At 37.6% G+C, this 18,731-nt stretch overlaps 1 protein-coding gene across 2 annotated transcripts in view; it reads right to left on the bottom strand.

The window, feature by feature from the left end:
• The window catches only part of CADM2 (cell adhesion molecule 2), a 1,222,723-nt gene that overhangs the window by 96,631 nt on the left and 1,107,361 nt on the right, over positions 1 to 18,731 (bottom strand). For both annotated transcript variants that reach the window (XM_006768264.2, XM_006768263.2), the window contains exon 7: positions 11,302 to 11,480. In XM_006768264.2, coding sequence (XP_006768327.1) covers positions 11,302 to 11,480 — 179 coding nt within the window. The remainder of the gene's footprint in view (positions 1 to 11,301; positions 11,481 to 18,731) is intronic.

The raw sequence follows: 18,731 nt of genomic DNA on the forward strand, positions 1-18,731 counted from the left end.
ATATATATATATATGTAATTGGATATGGGTATGTGCATATGCATAAATGTATGTAAACATGCATACATATATATTTTTTTTCTTCTGTTGAAAAGAGAGAGACTGAGAAACAAAGAAATTTAATTATTAAGCAAATATTGATTGTTTGCCTGCTATTTAGCAGGCATGTATCTCTAAGAGCTAGAGATACAGAGATAAACAAGATGTATAATATCTCTGCTTTCAAGGAAATCATAACCTACTGGGTGAACATAGAATATATTAATTCATACAGATACATATGTGTGCATGTAATCTCTACACATGAATGCATGAATATACTAGTGGCCTGGTGCATGAAATTCATTCATTGGGGGGGGGGGGGGGCGTTCCCTCAGCCCAGCCTATAGGGATCGGGCCTAAACCAGCAGTCGGGCATCTCTCTTACAATCTGGGACCACTGACTCCTAACCACTCACCTGCCTCAGCACCCCTAACTGCCTCTGCCTGCCTGCCTGATCACCCCTAACCTCTCTGCCTGCCCGCATGGTCATCCCTAACTGCCCTCCCCTGCTGGCCTGATCTTGCTCTCAGCTGCTCTCCCCTGTTGGCCTGGTTGCCTCAACAGCCCTCCCCTGCCAGCCTCATATCACTCCCAACTGCCTTCCCTGCCAGCCTGATTGCCTCTAACCCCCTGTGGACCTTATTTTGCCTCCAACTGCTCTACCCTGCTGGCCTGATCACCCATAACTGCTTTCCCCTGCCGGCCTTATCTCGCCCCCAATGGCCCTCCCCTGCTGGCCTGATTACCCCTAACTGCCTCTGCCTTGGCCCCCACCACCATGGCTTTGTCCAGAAGGAAGTCGTACTTCCGGAAGATGGCTGGTTGACCTGGTCTAATTAGCATATTACCCTTTTAGTAGTATAGATTATATAGGATAGGATTGCTCAAATAGGGGAGAAAAGCCTTTTTCAACAGGAGGAAATGCTCTTGACAGACAAAAACACATAATCCCTATATCTGGACTGATAGCCAGCCATATGCACTATACTGCCAAACTGGTCATTAAAAAATTGAACCGCTTTCTTATACCTTACACCAAACAGCTATTGCCCCTAAAACCGCTCCTCAGCCCCCACCTTAGGTTCTGCCTTCGCAGTTCACCCAGATTAGGTTTCTGATTGGTCAGTTTCTATGCCAGTTAACATCAAAAGCTCCTCCTCCTAGGCAGCCATTGGCTCACCCAGTTCACCCAGACTTGGTTCTGATTGGTTGATTTTTATGCCAGTCAGCGTCTCCAAGCCTATCACCAGGCCTGATCAGAGAGGAGGGCCTGATCAGCAGCCTTTGCAGAGGCCGGGAGAGAAACAGAGGCGGGCTGCTGGCCAGGCCCAGAGAGAAAGAGGCAAGTGCTGATCAATAGCTGCCATGGAGGCTACAGATCAGACCCTGCCTTTATCTGTGGGTTTCTCTCTATCCTGGCCTGATCTGCAACCCCCTCAGCAGTCAGTGCTGGGTCACTGCACCCACAGCAGTGGCAGTCACTGCTGGACTGCCACAGCAACAAGGGAAACAGAAGTGATTGCATGGAGAATGATGAAATGTCACAGATGTAGGTTGGTATCATGTTATGTTGGATTTGGTACACTAGGGTAAGGACTTGGATTTTATACTAAGTATGATGAAATGGATTTGGAGACATTTTAATGGGGGAAAGACAAAGGGATATGCATTTAAAAAGTGTGTATACTTTATCTATGTGGGAAATAGATTGGAGAGAGAGAAGCATGGAAGCAGGGAACCCACTAAATAATGTTTCTATAGTCTAGGCTGGAGATGATGGTGGACAGTGGACATAATTGGGCATGGTTTGGCAACAGTGTCAAAAGACTGTGCTGATGAATTGGAGAGAAAGGTAGAGAGGAATTAAAGATAAATCTTAGATTCTGGAATAATCCATGATATATATTATTATAGTGTTTGTGAAAGCTACATTGTAAGAAGCTACAAAGCAATGTTTCTGTAAAATTTGTATCTTCTAGTTAGGTATGCCTTTGCTTCTGAAGACAAATACCCACAATTTCCCCCATGATCCACTGCACATTGCTTTAATTCTCTAATGAATGGATGCATATTATGTCCATAGAAGAGCTCCATACATTTTTATAGAGTTACAATATAGCCTCAATTGCACATTAAATAGAGAAAGACAAGTTATTTAAAATGTTGAAGTTGTTAAGTAGTAGAATCTTTCCTGCCTTTAGACAGGAATGTGAATTTTTCTCCTGGGTTTTTGAGCCAGTGGCCCATCTGACTGTCACAGAAACATTTTCCACAGAGTGCTACCAGTGAACAGAATCCTCACTCTGAAAGGTGAAAACCTAATCTATCCACTTCATGCTCATCTTAAAACAAAGACGTGGAATCAAGCCTAATCTCTGCTGAGTATGCTTGTACATATATACCTTTTAAAACGTTTTCTAATGAAAACAGTGCCCCTGGCTCCACTCTTCGATCCCATTCTACTTTTCTCTGCAGAGCAGCAGTACGTTCCTGCAGTCAGAGGTGCCCCTTCCCACTGGCATCACAGCTATCCCTGTTTATTCATGTCCAGGAATGATGTGTTTTATCTCAGACATTAAAAAGGTACTGTTTTCAGACTCATCCAACTGGTGTAGTGTCTGGAAACTCTCAACTGAAGATGAGAGAAGTAATCATTGGGCTCTTACACTAGTGGCTGTTTATTATTCCATGTGGATGTCTTTTCTGTCCTTTTCTTCCTGCACTGTATACTTCCATTTATGTCTCTAAAGAGAGCTCCTCCAAAGGGAAAAAAATGCTCATTATGAGTACACAGAATTAATTTACCAACTGGTAAGTCTATTTCCACGTGAGGGAAGAGATTCTAGCTGAATTATTTTTTATGTTCACTAGGCCGTACATCTGTCCATAATCCAGGCTTCTCTGTCCTGCTCCCCAATTTCAGATCTGAGTGCAAAGATTCAGTCTCATTTCCATAGTGATCTGTAGCCCCTTTCCCACCAGTACCACTAAGCAAACAGATTCGTGTCGCCTTTCAGTGTGTCTAAATGTTTCATCCCAGGATAACTGTAATAATACATGGGCATGCGACTGCCAACTTTTTAATCTAGCTACATATTTACTGTGATGTACAGAGTACAATTTTTCATTTTAATGTCGTGGAAGTCCTCATTAGCTTTCAAATCACTGATAGTCATAATATGAATATGTGAATTAAATACTGTAAGAGTAAGAAAGTATGCATTATAATCATATCTGCTTAACTCTAGTTTAAAATATATTTAAAAAGGAATTTAGGATATTGCTTTATGATATTTCTAATCTGTTTTATAATCATTACTGCATTCACCTACACATGTAATGATTATTTTGCTAGATTTAGGATGAGATACTAATAACCCTAAAGCAATTCAATTTATGTTTTTTACACTAAGTTGTTGTTGTTTTTTAAAGATACTAGGTGGCTTAGAAATGTTTGTTAAGCTGAAAGAAAGGCTACCCTTTATTACTCAGTTTGGCTTTCTCCTATGGTAAACACATCAACTGAAATGGGGAATCTGCATCCAGAATTGAAAGTGACCTTGCATTTACTTTTAGTCTCTGGAAAAGATAGATGTGTAAATGAGCAACAAAGCTTGGACGCTTGGCTTGATGACAGAGTCTGTAATATCTTGGTGTGCAACTTTCTGAGTATTTTTGACATTTATTATTAACAATAAAAGCAAAGTGAAATGAAAGTAGCATTTGTACCAATCCTTTAAAAATAGAAAGGAATATTTAATGGCTTGATACCTTTCACTAGACTAAAGCACATAAATATTTCTAGAAGTAGTAGTATTTTCTACTTTTAAAATTAAAAATCTAAAACATTCCTTTTGTAATGCTTCCTACTCTAACAATAAAATGTGAGGAACCTTAGTCAATATGTGTGTTATTTTGAGGTAAAATATCCAGGAAACAAACAAACAAAAAAGCAATATTGCATCTTTCATCAGTATTCATTTCAATTGCTACATGAACAAATAACCAAAGCAATCATAACATCAGCGACATTTTAAGGATATCAAGTCAGCAACTGTCAGTAAACTTATTGGCATTACAGAAATATAAACAAGCTTTTTACTGTGTTTCACTTTCTACTATGATAATACTATGTATGGAGAATTTTAATTATTTATATACTAGAGTCCTGGTGCACAAAATTCATGCACAGGGGGTGGGGTCCCCTCAGCCCAGCCTGCATCCTCTCGCAATCCAGAATATCCCTCTCACAATCCAGGACCGCTGCCCTCCCTGCCTGCTTGATCACCCCTAACCACTCTGCCTGCCTTCCTGATCTCCCCTAGCCACCCATCTGCCTGCCTGATCACCTCTAACCACTCGCCTACCTGCCTGATTGCCCCTAACTGCCTCTGACTCAGTCCCCCCACCCCACGGTTTTGTCTGGAAGGACGCCCATGATGACGTCCGGAAGGTCATTCAGCTGTCTGGTCTAATTAGCATATCATGCTTTTATTATTATAGATGTTCATAAAAATAAAATTGCTAGAAAAGCGAAATAACAAATAAAGTCAAAATCTGGAAATAAGCATGGTGGCTAATTTCATTCAAAATAGTATCATGCTATGTGAAATAAATCAGTGAGAGAAAGACAAGTATCACATGATCCCACTCACATGTGGAATCTAAGTAAGAAAATAAGCTGATGAATAGCATGGATCCAGAGACATGGAAGCATGGAACAGAGTGCGGAATTTCAGAGGGAAGGCAGTGGAGGGTCGGTGGGTGGTAGATTATCAACCAAAGACCTTGTATGCACATATGCATAACCCATGGACACAGACAATAGGGTGCTGAAGGCTTGGGATGCGGGGTGGGGACGGGATGGAGAGGGTCAAAGGGGGGAAAAGGGGAATATATGTAATATTTTCAACAATAAAGAATTATTAAATAAATAAACAAAAGTGGGAAAAAGTGAAGTTGAAAAATACTAAAATGAAACAAAATAAGAATAGTAAGCATTAAGATAATGAAGTACTGAATTGTTATAAAGGTGTATTCATACAAGTAGAAAATAATGAAGTAATGGAATAAGTTACCAGTAGAACAGTGGCAAAATAATTTTAAATCTCATATGAGGGTTGTTATGGTAATAGGAAAAGAAAATTTGAAGAGAGGTGGGGAACATCATAAAAATCTTTCTGGAATAGTTAGTGCATCTCAGCAGTTATGACCTCTGGGACAGCCCTGAGCAGGGTCCTCGGTGGAGTGGGTTCTCCACACATGCTCTAATTGGACTCCCTGCTTCTCTTCCATAATCTGGGCCTTCCATAATAGTGTAGCTACTGGTACAAAAAGAAATACATTGCTCATTTTTTTCTACTTGTAAAACTGGATTTCTTCCTGAACCCCCGGGAGGGCTTTGAAACTGGAGGTGATATTAAAAAGTTTCAGCCTTTTTGTCCATCTTCCATTTGTATTTTGAAGAGTGGTTACAAATTGCTCTAGGGAAAGTTGAGAAGCAATAAGTTTAGGATTTAAGGGGAATATAGTAATTTGTGTTTCACACTTTCCTTAGATACTTTCTCAAAATCTCCCAGGTGATATATGTTTCAAAATAATATTGTTTTAATCTATTGATGACAAATGAATAGGAGCACTTGAATTGCTTCCAACCAGAAAGTAAGATTAGCCTACAGTCATTTGTAATTCTTTGCAGCCATCTCTTACGTGATAAATAGGTATCTGCTAGATTCTCTAAGCTGGAAGATCCAGTTCCAGATAGTCTTTGCTTGGGAAGGAAATATTTTATCTAAATCTTCTCAATTTGATGTTGCAACAGAGAAACAAGAAGGATGATTATAACTTTTGTCCTACTCAATATACCATATTACTAATTTTGCTATACTGTTAAGTTTTTTATTACTTAGTTAGCAAGGGTTTAGAATATTCTTGTTCTTCAATATGGGTAACTTAGTTTATGCTTTGAGTACTATTTGGGGAAGAGTATGGGCAGTGAATTATGTGTAACTTTTGAGTAAGTTTTGTATCAGGGTACTGAAATGATATTGCTGTTGATATCATAAGGTTACTAGTAATTTTTGGTGATCTGTTTTCAATATTTATACAAATATTAAGTTATCAAGATGTATACCTGAAACTAATATAGCATTCTATCAGTTACAGTTTAATAAAAAAGAAAATAAAGGACAAACGTGTCAGTCTTATGATATCTTTAATCCAAAAACATTTAGCAAATTTTTATTTTGATTAAATGGGTTACTGAACTTATTGGTTATACTCAGTCAAAGTGTTCAAAGATTTCTACATAGAGTTATGGACACAAAACTAGTCATAGGTTAACTAATCTTAAAATAGGAAAAATTGAATACAAAAATTCACATTAATAACAATTGTATATGATACACTGCACATGGATTGGCACCGTGCTAATAATCACATTTCAAATTCTGACCAGTTGAGGAATTATAGACAAGGAATGCATGAATTGCCTATAATAAGGACCATGACTCTCAAGGGAATTATTATGTGGTTGGGGGGCCTTTAAGAAGATAGAATCTTTGATTTTCCACAGGTATGCTTGTGTTTGTGCAGCACGCACATGTGCACCATGAGTGGCAAAAATGATGGTAGTATGAAAGGCTAAAAAATTCCAAGGTGTGGAAAGAGATATATGGAAACCTGAGTAAACAAGGAATTCCAATAATATAATATCTACACTAATAAAAGAGAAACATGGTAATTGGCGTACCACCGCTACACTTTTCATTGGCTAATCAGGGTGATATGCAAATTAACTGCCAACTAAGATGGCAGTTAACTGCCAACAAAGATGGCAGTTAATTTGCATATGTAGGCACAATACAGGGAGGCGAAAGGGAAAGCAGGAAGAAGCCCCCTGCCACTATCAGTGATCAGAACCCCAGGGGGGAGCTAAGAGCCATGCCCCTGCCCCCCAGCCATGATCGGAGAATCGGGCACCTTTGCCACTCTGGTCAGTGATAGCAGGAAGTAGGGGTGGAGCCAGCAATGGGAGCTGGGCATGGTCAGAGCTAGGGGTCCCTTGCCTGGGCCTAAAGCAGAGCCTGTGATTGCGGGGCCACTGCAGCTGCGGGTCCCTGCTGCCCAGGCCGGACGCCTTGGCTAGAGGCATCCTGCGGGGGCAGGGGCGGAGCCCGCACCATCACAGTGCTGTTGCCACTGCGGGTACCCGCTGCCTGGGCTGGACACCTCGGCCAGAGGTGTTAGGCCTGGGCAGGGGCGGAGCCTGCAACCACGGGAAGCTGGGGGTCCCCTGCCCAGGCCTAATGCCTCTGGCCAAGGCATTAGGCCTGAGCAGGGGACTCCCAGCTCCCCGCGATCTCTCACTCTGCCCCTGCCAAGGCGTAACACCTCTGGCCAAGGCATTAGGCCTGAGCAGGGGACTCCCAGCTCCCCGCGATCTCTCACTCTGCCCCTGCCAAGGCGTAACACCTCTGGCCAAGGCATTAGGCCTGAGCAGGGGACTCCCAGCTCCCCGCGATCTCTCACTCTGCCCCTGCCAAGGCGTAACACCTCTGGCCAAGGCATTAGGCCTGGGCAGGGGCGGAGCCTGCAACCACGGGAAGCTGGGGGTCCCCTGCCCAGGCATGATTCCTGGGCCAGTGGCATCAGGCCTGGGCAGGGGCCAGAGCCAGTCACCTCCGCCAGAGGTGTCAGGCCTGGGCAAGGGCATAGCCAGCAATCGGAGGGGTCTGGGGGTGGGGAACCAGTGATGGGGGGAAATGAGGGTCCCCTGCCCAGGCCTGACGCAAGGGGCCGATCCTGCGATTGGAGGGTGATGGGGGGCAACGCCTGAGGGCTCCCAGTATATGAGAGGGGGCAGGCTAGGCTGAGGGACACTCCCCCCCACACACACACCCAGTGCACAAATTTCATGCACTGGGCCCCTAGTTTTAATATGATAATAATGATAGTCTAATTTGTGCATCTCTACGTACCTGACATTGTGTTGGGTACTTCTATTTATGAAACCTACCATTAGTTTATGAATAATCAATGAGTCCTGTGCTACTATTTTAAAGAATTCCAGACACTTGGACCTCATTCCTGCAGACTCTGAAAATCTACATCATTGTATGGCCATTCTCCTATAGCTCTTCTATTTTTGTGTCATAATTACTTGGATGCTCAATTTATTTTCCATGTTAAACTCTACACTTCTTGATTACTATTCACCTTATTTGTATAGTGGTTTTATCCACAGTGGATAAATGCTAAATATCTAGTTAGTGAGTGAATGAATTTTTCTCTTGATCTGAGTTCTACAAATGGTAAACACAGCAATGCAACATCATAATCCAAGACAATTAATACATATGAAAGTAATCAGCCATTGTAAATAAATAGTAGGATCCTACTAATAACACAAAAGTAACTGTGCTCACAAAAATTAATAGTAGAACTATGACTACTTATTTAACATTAATTTTTCATTGCTGAGCTTGTTAATAAAAATGCTACTTTCTTTCCTAAAGGAATCTCCATAATGCAAATGTTTCATAAGTATATTTTATTCTACAAGTATTTGCATGTTCAAATTTGTGAGGCCCAGAATTTCATACTGCCAGTCTCAAATTACCATTTAAAGTTCTAATGCTGAAATTTGCAAAGGTGTAATTAGGAGGTGAAATAATAAAACCCTCCAGTGTCCACAATACAAAATGTCAGTGCTGCTAACAATTAAATGTGGTAACATTTAAATAATGAACTTCCATTGACACTCGAAGAATAAAATGTAGCTATTAGGACGACATCTACATAGCAGATGATTTCACAGGAAAGCGCCCAGACCTCCATCAAGTTAGGAATCAATAGAACCTAGGCAAGTGTGGTACAAAGGCAAGGTCTCAGCTCCTGAAAGGCCCTCTGTGCTAGAGCTATATTAAATTATCACAGCTAATGCAAAACCAACCTTGGAGTAAAAGATAAAAGGGTGAAGTTCTCACAAATGATCATTTATCACTCCATTCCGAAATGCAGACAGCATTCATTATAGATTGAAATGCCACTCAAATTTCATCATTTAGTAGGGTTTTGAAACAGCCAAACCATTAACAGGGGAGAGTAGCTTTTTATATTTATACAACCAGTGACTAATGAAACATTATACTCTGTGTGCAAAAGGGGTGAAAAAACACCTTTATTTTGTAATGAACCCAATTGGAGCCCTTTTAAACACAGTGTAATATGGCCTCACTGTTTCATCGAGCCTCTCATTACTTGTGTCGATAATCCTGGGTAAACTACTGTTGAACTTCACAGCATTTATATAGTAGCATGAATAACATTTAACTATGGGGTGCTTTTGACAAATTGTAGTTCAAAAAGCAAAGCCAAAAATTACTTCTTACAAAGTGCTTAGAAAAGCATTTATTAGAAATGTGTCAACCGCCAACTACCTAAGCAGCTTGGCTACTTAGGAAATCACGCTGTTGGCTGGCTCACAGACACTTGGAACACATATGAATTTTCCCCACTTGAATTACTTTAAAAAAACAAACAACATTCTTTTTATTTAAGTATATGATTTTCTGCCACTCCCTTCTAATTCTATATTTTTAATTTCATATTGCTTTCGACATAATGTGACATGCTGTGCAACAATCCTACAGTTCCTAAGAAACTCTCAGGTGAGAGACACACTTAGAAAGGTAAGGGTGAATCTGACTAAACTTCATTTACATGACTGCATGATCTACACAGCCAGGTCAGCATGAATGGAAAGCTACTCCCAAATTACGCTCTAAGGATACACTCAATGATTCCATTCTCTCTGGAAGAAAGGTGGCTGGAGTGTCTACAAGGATTCACCACATTTAATTCCAATATATCAGTCTGATCTGATTAGGCTGATCTTTCTCAAAAGATGGAATATGCACAATTCATAATATGCTAGAAATTAATCTCTCGGCTCTGCCTTCAAGATGTTTGTATGTGGATAGTCTAGGATAGTCTATTCACTGAGAACCTTCATTTGCCTTTGACAACAAAGTAGTATTTAGAATTAAGAGATTGTATACACTAAAGCAATTTGGAAGTACAATATTAGCTTAATATATTAATTTTTATCCAATTTTGACCTGCATTACAGTAAAATAAATACCTGGGTAAAAACATAATACAATTATTGTTTCCCTAAATTTAAATATATTTTCAAAGAATTAGATTTTACCCCCCCCCAAATTCTTTTTTTGTAACTAACTCATGCTTCTTACAGTATTCTATAATTTAGTCCATGAGAAAATATATCAAATAAACCTACCCTCTTCATTATGTCTAAGATCCACTGGATTTATGAAAATGTCATGATTTATGCAATACTTATTTTGAATACTGTAATAATGTGTAGAACACAGTACTAGCCTTAGTAAAGTTTTCTTGGTGAAATATATGAGGAAAATGTTCCACTCCCCATAGCTTCTCTCTGTCGGAGATTCATAATATACACTGCATATTAAAAAGCTCTGAGAAATTCTTCAACAAAGAAACCTGACTTACTTTGTTTATTGCAATATTTTTCAACCTCATCAAAGTTATCTCCATCCAACAATATGCTAGTGTTACATATAAACAACATAATGTGGCTTTTGGAGGTTGGAAAAAGCTGGTACTTTTCAATTTTGTGTGTTAATATTTATTTCTGAATTTTGTTATATATACTCAAATTGTGAGGTTAGTGGAGTGGAAAAAAATGTCTGTGGGTGTTTTAAATATTGTTCATAAGAAATTAACACAGTTGTCATTAATATTGCATACCTCTATTTCTGCTCCATCTCAATGACATTCTATCATTCTTTGTGAAACCAGTTACAGTGATTATAAGTACATTTAAATGACAATACAACCAAAATTAGCTTATGGGAAATATAATCTTTATGATTCTGATTTATAACTAAAAGCATTTATTTGTATAATTGAAAGAAAACCATTAATATAACTTAATAGTCACCACACAAAATTACACAATATATTTGTAATAAGGAAGACTTATCACAAAATTAATTTTTATTTTTAGTGTATCTTTTAATTTTATTTTATTAGTTTGACTCGGAACACGTTAAAAGTGAATCTTGGAGATATTTACACTTATGAGACCCTCTGAAAGAAAAAGAAAAACCTATTTAATTTTGTGTATTATTCTAAAGACTTTGAAAACTTTAAATAATTTTCCAAGGGATTCATTATTTCACATATGATGATGTCCAAAAGGTACTTACCATGTACAATGAGAACATACTCTGCACTGCTTTGGCCAATGGTGTTGGTGGCTTCACATCGATATGTACCGTTATCCGTTTTGTTCAGGAAAAGAATATTTAGCTCTCTACCACTCACAACCATCCGATCAGGATCTGGTAATTCTCCACCGTCCTTTGTCCACAAAACAGGTTCTGGCCTATTGGATGTAAACACACATATAGTTAGAAAAATTAAGAAAATACTACATATTTTGTGAATTAAATAAATCAAGCAGTTTATGTTTAACACCCATTCTGTGCATAAACATGTGCTAACTTCTATAAGGTACCAAAAGAACCAACATGCACTCACTCAGAAGATTTGAAGGGATGACAAATAGACTTTAATTCTATCCTGCTTAACTAGGCAGGATATACACTTTTCTAGACATGCACTAAAAAAGTAATTTGTTGAGTCATCATAGGAGTCCCTGATATATAGCAGTTCCTGTGGCCCTGATCTGCTGCTAATGACTCATACTTGCTAATGTTTGGAGAACTGTCCTTGAGCTATTGGAACAGCTTTTTCCCCTGAGGTACCTGGAATGATACTTTTGCAGTAGGGCCACCATTGTGACACAGTTGTTGCCTGAGACCACTTAAAGCTTTTCCCCTTTGTCTCTCCTGCTTTTCTCATCCCCCTAAATGTTATTATTGATAGTTCTCTCATTTTTTCCCATAGTTTTATTAATATACAATTAACATGTAATGCTGTATTAGCTTAAGGTGTACAAGATAATGATTTGACATATGCATATATTGCAAAATGATTACCCCAATAAGATTAGTTAACATTCGTAGCCTCACATAGTTATATTTACAGTGTATGATGAGAACTTTAAAAATTACTGTTAGCAATTTTGAGATATACAATGCAGTCTTGTTAACTATAGTAATCATGTTGTACATTACATCTCAGGAGTTTTTATTTTATAACTGGAAGTTAATACCTTTTGACCACATTCACTTATTTACCCTACTCCCACCCCATCTCTGACCTCTTTTATTCAATATTGAACTTGATGTCTTAGCCAGAGAACTTAAGCAGGAAAAGTAAATAAAGAGCACCCAAATTAGAAAGGAAAAAAGGAAAACTCACTATTTATAGATATCATGGTACATATAGAAAACCCTAAAGACTTTACCCCCACACTTCCCCCAAATACAAACTGTTAGAACTAATATGTGAATTTAGTAAAGTTGCAGACTACAGAATAAATATACAAAATGAATACATTTCTATACAGTAGCAGCAAACTATCAGAAAAATAAATCAAGAAACCCCCCCCATTTACAACTTAATCAAAAAGAGAAAAATTTGATCATAGGTGAAAGATATGTACACTGAAAACTGTAAGACATTGATGAAAAACATTAAAGAAGACACATAAATTGAAATATATTTAATTCAATGCTTATAAATTCAAAAATTAATATTGTTAAAATACCCATATGACCCAAACCCATCTACAGATTCAATGCAATCCCTATAAAAAATTTAATGACATTTTTCCAAGAAACAAAACAATAATCCTAACATTTTCATTGAACCACAAAGACTCTGAATAACCTAGAAATTTTTAGGAAGAAGAAAAATATCTAGATGGATTACATTTTCTGGTTCCAAACTATATTACAAATCTATAGTAATTAAACCAGTATGATATTGGCATAAATACAGGTATATAGATCAATGGAAAAGAATAAAGAACCTCAAAATAAACCCAAGCACAAGTGGTCAATTAATTTTTGAATAAGGAGTCAAGAATACACAATGGAGAAAAGACAATTTCTTAAATAAATGATGCTGCTAAAACTGCAAAAAAAAAAAAGCTGGATCTCTATCTAATACAATACACAACAGTTATCTCAAAATGAATGACAGAGTTGAATGTAAGATCTGAAGCTATCAAACTACGAGGAGAAAACATAGACAGCAAGCTCCTTGATATCGATCTTGACAATATTTTTTTTGGATTTAATACCAAAAGCAAAGGCAACATAAACAAAAATAAACGTGTGACTGTTGGTGTTCCATGTCATTAAGTCAACTCCTGGTGACCCTATGAATGAGTGATGTCTACAATACCTTATCCTTAATAGCCCTGCGTAGCTCCTGTAGACTCCTGCCCATTGCTTCTTTTATGGAGTGAATCTCTCTCATATTTGTTGTTCCTCTTTTCCTGCTGCCTCATTTTTTCCAAGCAATGCTGTTTGTTTGTTGTTTTCCCATAGAACCATGCCTTTTTATTAGGTGCCCAAAGTAGGACAGCTTTTTCTTTTTCTTTTTTGTAATTTTTACCTCCAGCAATGTTTCAGGTTTAATTTGCTCTAGAACACACTTATTCACCTACCTGGAGGCCCAGGGTCTCTTAGAGCTCTCCTCCAACACCATATTTCAAATGAATCAATTGTTTTCCTATTAGCCATCTTCACTGTTCAGCTTTGGCACCCAAACAACATAGCAACTGGGGATACAAGAGTGTAAATGACCTTAGCTTTTGTCTCCAATGACACATCTTTTCTCTTGATTTTTCCTAATTCATCCATTGCTGCCCTTCAAGTCTCAGCTTTCTCTTAAATGCATGACTACAGTCTTCATTTAAATTAATGACTGAACCAGGACAAGCAAAATCTTCAAGAATTTCAATATCTTCACTGTCTATGTAAGGTCATGTATTTCTTCTACAGTCCTGATGTTTGTTTTCTTGATGTTCAAATGCAGTGATCTTTGGTACTTTCTTTTTTCATTTTCATCAGAAGCTTCTTCAAATCATCGCTACTTTATGCCAATAAAATACGTTATTTGCATATCTTAAGTTATTGATATTTCTTCCACCTATTTTAATCCTCCTTCTTCTGAATTTAGCCCCATTTTTGACAGGATATGCTCTGTGTACAGATTAAACAAATAGAAAGATAAAAATGCATTCATGTCTGACACATTTGCCTGTAGAAAGTCACTCTGTCTCTCCATATTCTATCCTGACAGTGGCTTCCTGTCTGCAACACTGTTTATGTATCCAGATGATCAAGTGCTGGGGCACGTCACTTTCTTTCAGAACAACCCCTAGTTTCCATGATCCATGCAGTCAAAGGCTTTACTGTAGTCTATAAAACATAGACTTACATTCTTGCGGAATTCTTTGGAGCACTCCAGTATTCAGCAAATGTTTGTGATTAAATTTTGAATATCTTTTACCTTGTTGAGCCCAGCATTTCTTGCTCCATGTAAGGTAAGAGAAGCCTCCATTGCATCACCTTGAGCATCACTTCACTTTTGTGGAAAATCAGAGCAATGGTCCTTAGTGACTGCACTTCATGGAATCTCATTTATTGAAAATTAGGATGTACATTGTATATTTTCAGTCTGTAGGCCATTGTTTGGTTTTCCATATTTGTTGGTATATCCTTGTTAGGGTATTGACAGATTCAGTCTTTATGGCTTGAAGTAATCCCATCAGTGTCACATCTAACCTTAGTGATTTACTTACTTGTCCTCGATACTTTCAGGGTAGCTTTCACTTCAGTTTCTAGAATCATAGGTTCTTCCATATAGGAATGTTCTTCAAAGGTGTCTGTCATCCTTTCATCTCTTCTGTATAGATTTTCAGTAGATTGTTTCCACCTTCCTTTTATGTTCTCTTGGTTAAGAAATATTCTTCCTTGGTCATTCAGCATTAGTCTAGGTTTGAATTTTTCAAATCTCCTGGTAGAGAGCACTTCTTTTTCCTTCTTATGTTGTTCTCTTCTACCTCCTTACATTGACTAATGTAATAGTTCTCTTTATCTCTACATGATACTTATTGAAAAACTGCATTCAGGATTCCAGCCCTGTTTTTGTCATCTTTTACTTTTGCCTCATGCCTGTCTTTAACAATTTTTAGTGCTTCCTCTGTCATCTATGGCAGTCTGTCTTTCCTTGTTACTGCCAGCATTGCCTTTTCATATTCTTTCCTAATAATATTTCTAGTGTCAGACCACATTTCTTCTGGTTCTCAGTTGATTAAGTTTAACAGTGCAAATATCTCTTTTTATGAGGACTTTAAACCCATCAGGGATGTTATTTGTATTATATTCTGACGCTACCATTCTTTCAGAGCTCTTCTTCAGCGTTACCTTAATGTTTGATATTCACAGTTTATGCTCAGTATCCCAATCAACTAACAATTTGTTTTGTTTTGGCAGAGTGATTTGGGGGTCCAAATGACATATAGGACTTCATCGAACTAAAAAGCTCTGCACAACATAGAATAGCACTAACAAAATCAAAAGACAATCTCCGGAATGGAATGTTATTTTCAAGTCATATATCTGATAAGATTTACATATCAAAAATATATAAAGAATGGGTACATCTTTATAGCAAATAAATAAATCAAATAAATAAGCAGGGGAACTGAATAAACATTTTTCCAAGGAAGACATACAAATGACCAACAAGATATGCAACATCACTTATCATCTGGAAAATACAAAGCAAAACAACTTTGATGTATCAGCTAAGACATGTTTTGATGATTTATCATCAAACAAAAAGAACAAGAAATACAAGGGTTGCAGAAGATGTGAAAAAAATAAGAAACCCTTCTGCACTGTTGTTGAGAATGTTAATTGTTGAAACCACTATGCAAAACAGTATGAAGATAACTGAAAAAATAGAAATATCACATGTCCCACCAAATCCATTCTGGGTATTTATCCTAAAGAAATGAAATCATTATCTCAAAAAGATATATGCATCCTTTTGTTATTGCAGCATTATTTACTTAGCCAAGACATGGAAACACCTACGTGTCCATCAATGGGTAAATGGATAAAGAAAATATATTTCAGATAGAGTAAGTATTCAGCCTTAAAAAATAAGGATAGCTTGCCCTTTGAAATAGATGATAAACCTTGAGGGCATTATTTGAAGTACTAGAGGCCCGGTGCACAAAATTCGTGCACTGGGCGGTGTCCCTCAGACCAGCCTGCACCCTCTCCAATTTGAGATCCCTCAGGGCATGTTTGACTGCTGGTTTAGGTCCGATCCCAGAAGGATATCCCTCTCACAATCTGGAACTGCTAGCTTCCAAACACTCGCCTGCCTGCCTGATTGCCCCTAACAGCTTCTGCCTGCGAGCCTGATCACCCCCTAACTGCTCCCCTGCCAGCCAGATTGCCCCCAACTGCCCTCCCCTGCTGGCCTGGTCACCCCCAACTGCCCTCCCCTGTTGGCCTGGTCATCCCCAACTACCCTCCTCTGCCAGCCTGATCTTGCTTCCAACTGCCCTCCACTGCTGACCAATTTGGTTCCTACTGGCCAGGCCCAGAGAGAAAAGAGAGGCAAGTGCTGATAAACAGCTGCCACAGAGGCTATAGATCAGTCCCTGCTTCTCTCTTCAGGCCTCTCTCTGGGCCTGATTCGTAGCCCCCTCAGCAGCCAGTGCTGGGTCACCGCACCTGCTGCTGTAGTAGTCAGTGCTGAGTCACCTCGGCAACCCAGCACTGACTGCAGGACTGACTTCCAGTTGGTCAAACCTCTGGTCGTGATGGAACCAGGGTTTTTATATATCAGGATTATAAGTCAGATAAAGATAAATATTTTGTGATTTCACTTATATGTGGAATTTAAACACACACACACACACACACCAAAAAAACTGAATTAATTGAAATCTCTTTGAATCGTATACTTGCAAAAAATTCCCATCTCAAAATTTGCTTTAAGGAAAGAAGACAGAAATAAATCATGGATTTCTGCCTTTGAGGATTTCACAGTATTTTATAATTATAATGATGAGAATGGCTATTAATAATACCACCATGTGTTGATGATGGTAATTATCCAAGATACTTTACATACATTTTCTACAATCTTCACAAGAACACTTTGATGCATATAATTTAAAAACTTTAATTCAGCCCATCCGGCATAGCTCAGTGTTTGAGTGTGACCTATGAACCAGGAGGTCAGGGTTTTGATTCTGGTCAGGGCATGTGCCTGGGTTTTGGGCTAAATCCCCAGTGGAGGGTGTTCAGGAGGCAGCTGATTAAGGATTCTCTCTCATTGATGTTTCTCCCTTTCCCTCTCTCTCTTTGAAACCAATAAAAATATATTAAAAATTAATGCATATGAGAATATAGGAGATTAGAGATGTATCTGAACTCTGTTCTGACTCCATTGTAAATGCTTAGTGTACTATCTCATGCTTTCTAACATGGTGAATATTTTCCTAGTTCTTCAGAATTTTCTAATTTAAACATAATTTAACACATCATCTACAATTATTTTTGGAAAATATTTAATTATTTGTTTATTTTGGAGGAAACACTAAAGTTATGGATACAATAAGAATATATGTCTTATTAAGTGGTGGCTATAACTATCACACATTTTCTGAGGAAAAGATTATATTTTTTGACAAATTTTTTTCAAACAGATAAAATTTGTGAACCAAATAATAATAAATATTGGAAATCCTATTGAAACAATCAGATTGGAAATGTTATAAAAGAATTTCTTAGTTTAAATAGTAAAAACTTGGAGAAAGAACAAAGAAGACAGTTTTATTAGGACTGTACCCATGAAACTTCTGAAAGAGGATTCTATGAAAAATAAAATAAATAAGAAACTAGTTATCCAAAGCTATTGGAAAATATAATAATTTATATCATCTAATTACATGGACAACTCACTTTCAAAGTGTCTTTTATAAAAGCCACACCATTAATACTTCTCATTTTGATTCATATATCTAACATCTGTTAGTTACTATTTGCATTTAGTAATTCTTATTTTAAAACTGATAGCCTGAATAATCTTGTACCATAAACTCCCTTTGAGTTTCAATAAAATCATGACTCCATGCATTAAACTGAAATATTAGAAGTTATGTTCTTTCTACAAAGCCACATTAAGCCAACTTTAAAATAACAGTTAATAATTACTTAAGGGATGTATTTTATTATAATTAGAGGTAATACTTTTTTGAAACACAAGTCAGTTTTTTTAAACACACACAGATATTATTATATGCACGTAAACATACATTTTCATAAACTTAAAAATTATGCTACCTACCCAAATCCAAACTGTCATAATTTTTTCTACCAATGTTCATAAGCTTTTAGTCACAGTTTAATGATTCCTCTGTAAATATGTAATTAAATGTAGATATATCTTTTAAAATAGTATGTATAAAAATAAAGTTAAAGACCTAGATACATTTTCAAGTTGCCAATCTTTATATTAAAAAAAAACCTTTTAAAAAGCCTCTGTTTTAAGAAATAATGAAAAATAAACTAAAAATAGTGTTGCTGCTGACACTAACATTGCAGATTTCTAGATCCTACAAATATATGATAGTAAATCTTCAAGATGGCAAAGAGTTAGCACTGTAAGATATGATATTAATGAAATGAAA

Source organism: Myotis davidii, unplaced genomic scaffold (genome assembly GCF_000327345.1).
Source record: "Myotis davidii unplaced genomic scaffold, ASM32734v1 scaffold42, whole genome shotgun sequence".
Taxonomy (NCBI): domain Eukaryota; kingdom Metazoa; phylum Chordata; class Mammalia; order Chiroptera; family Vespertilionidae; genus Myotis; species Myotis davidii.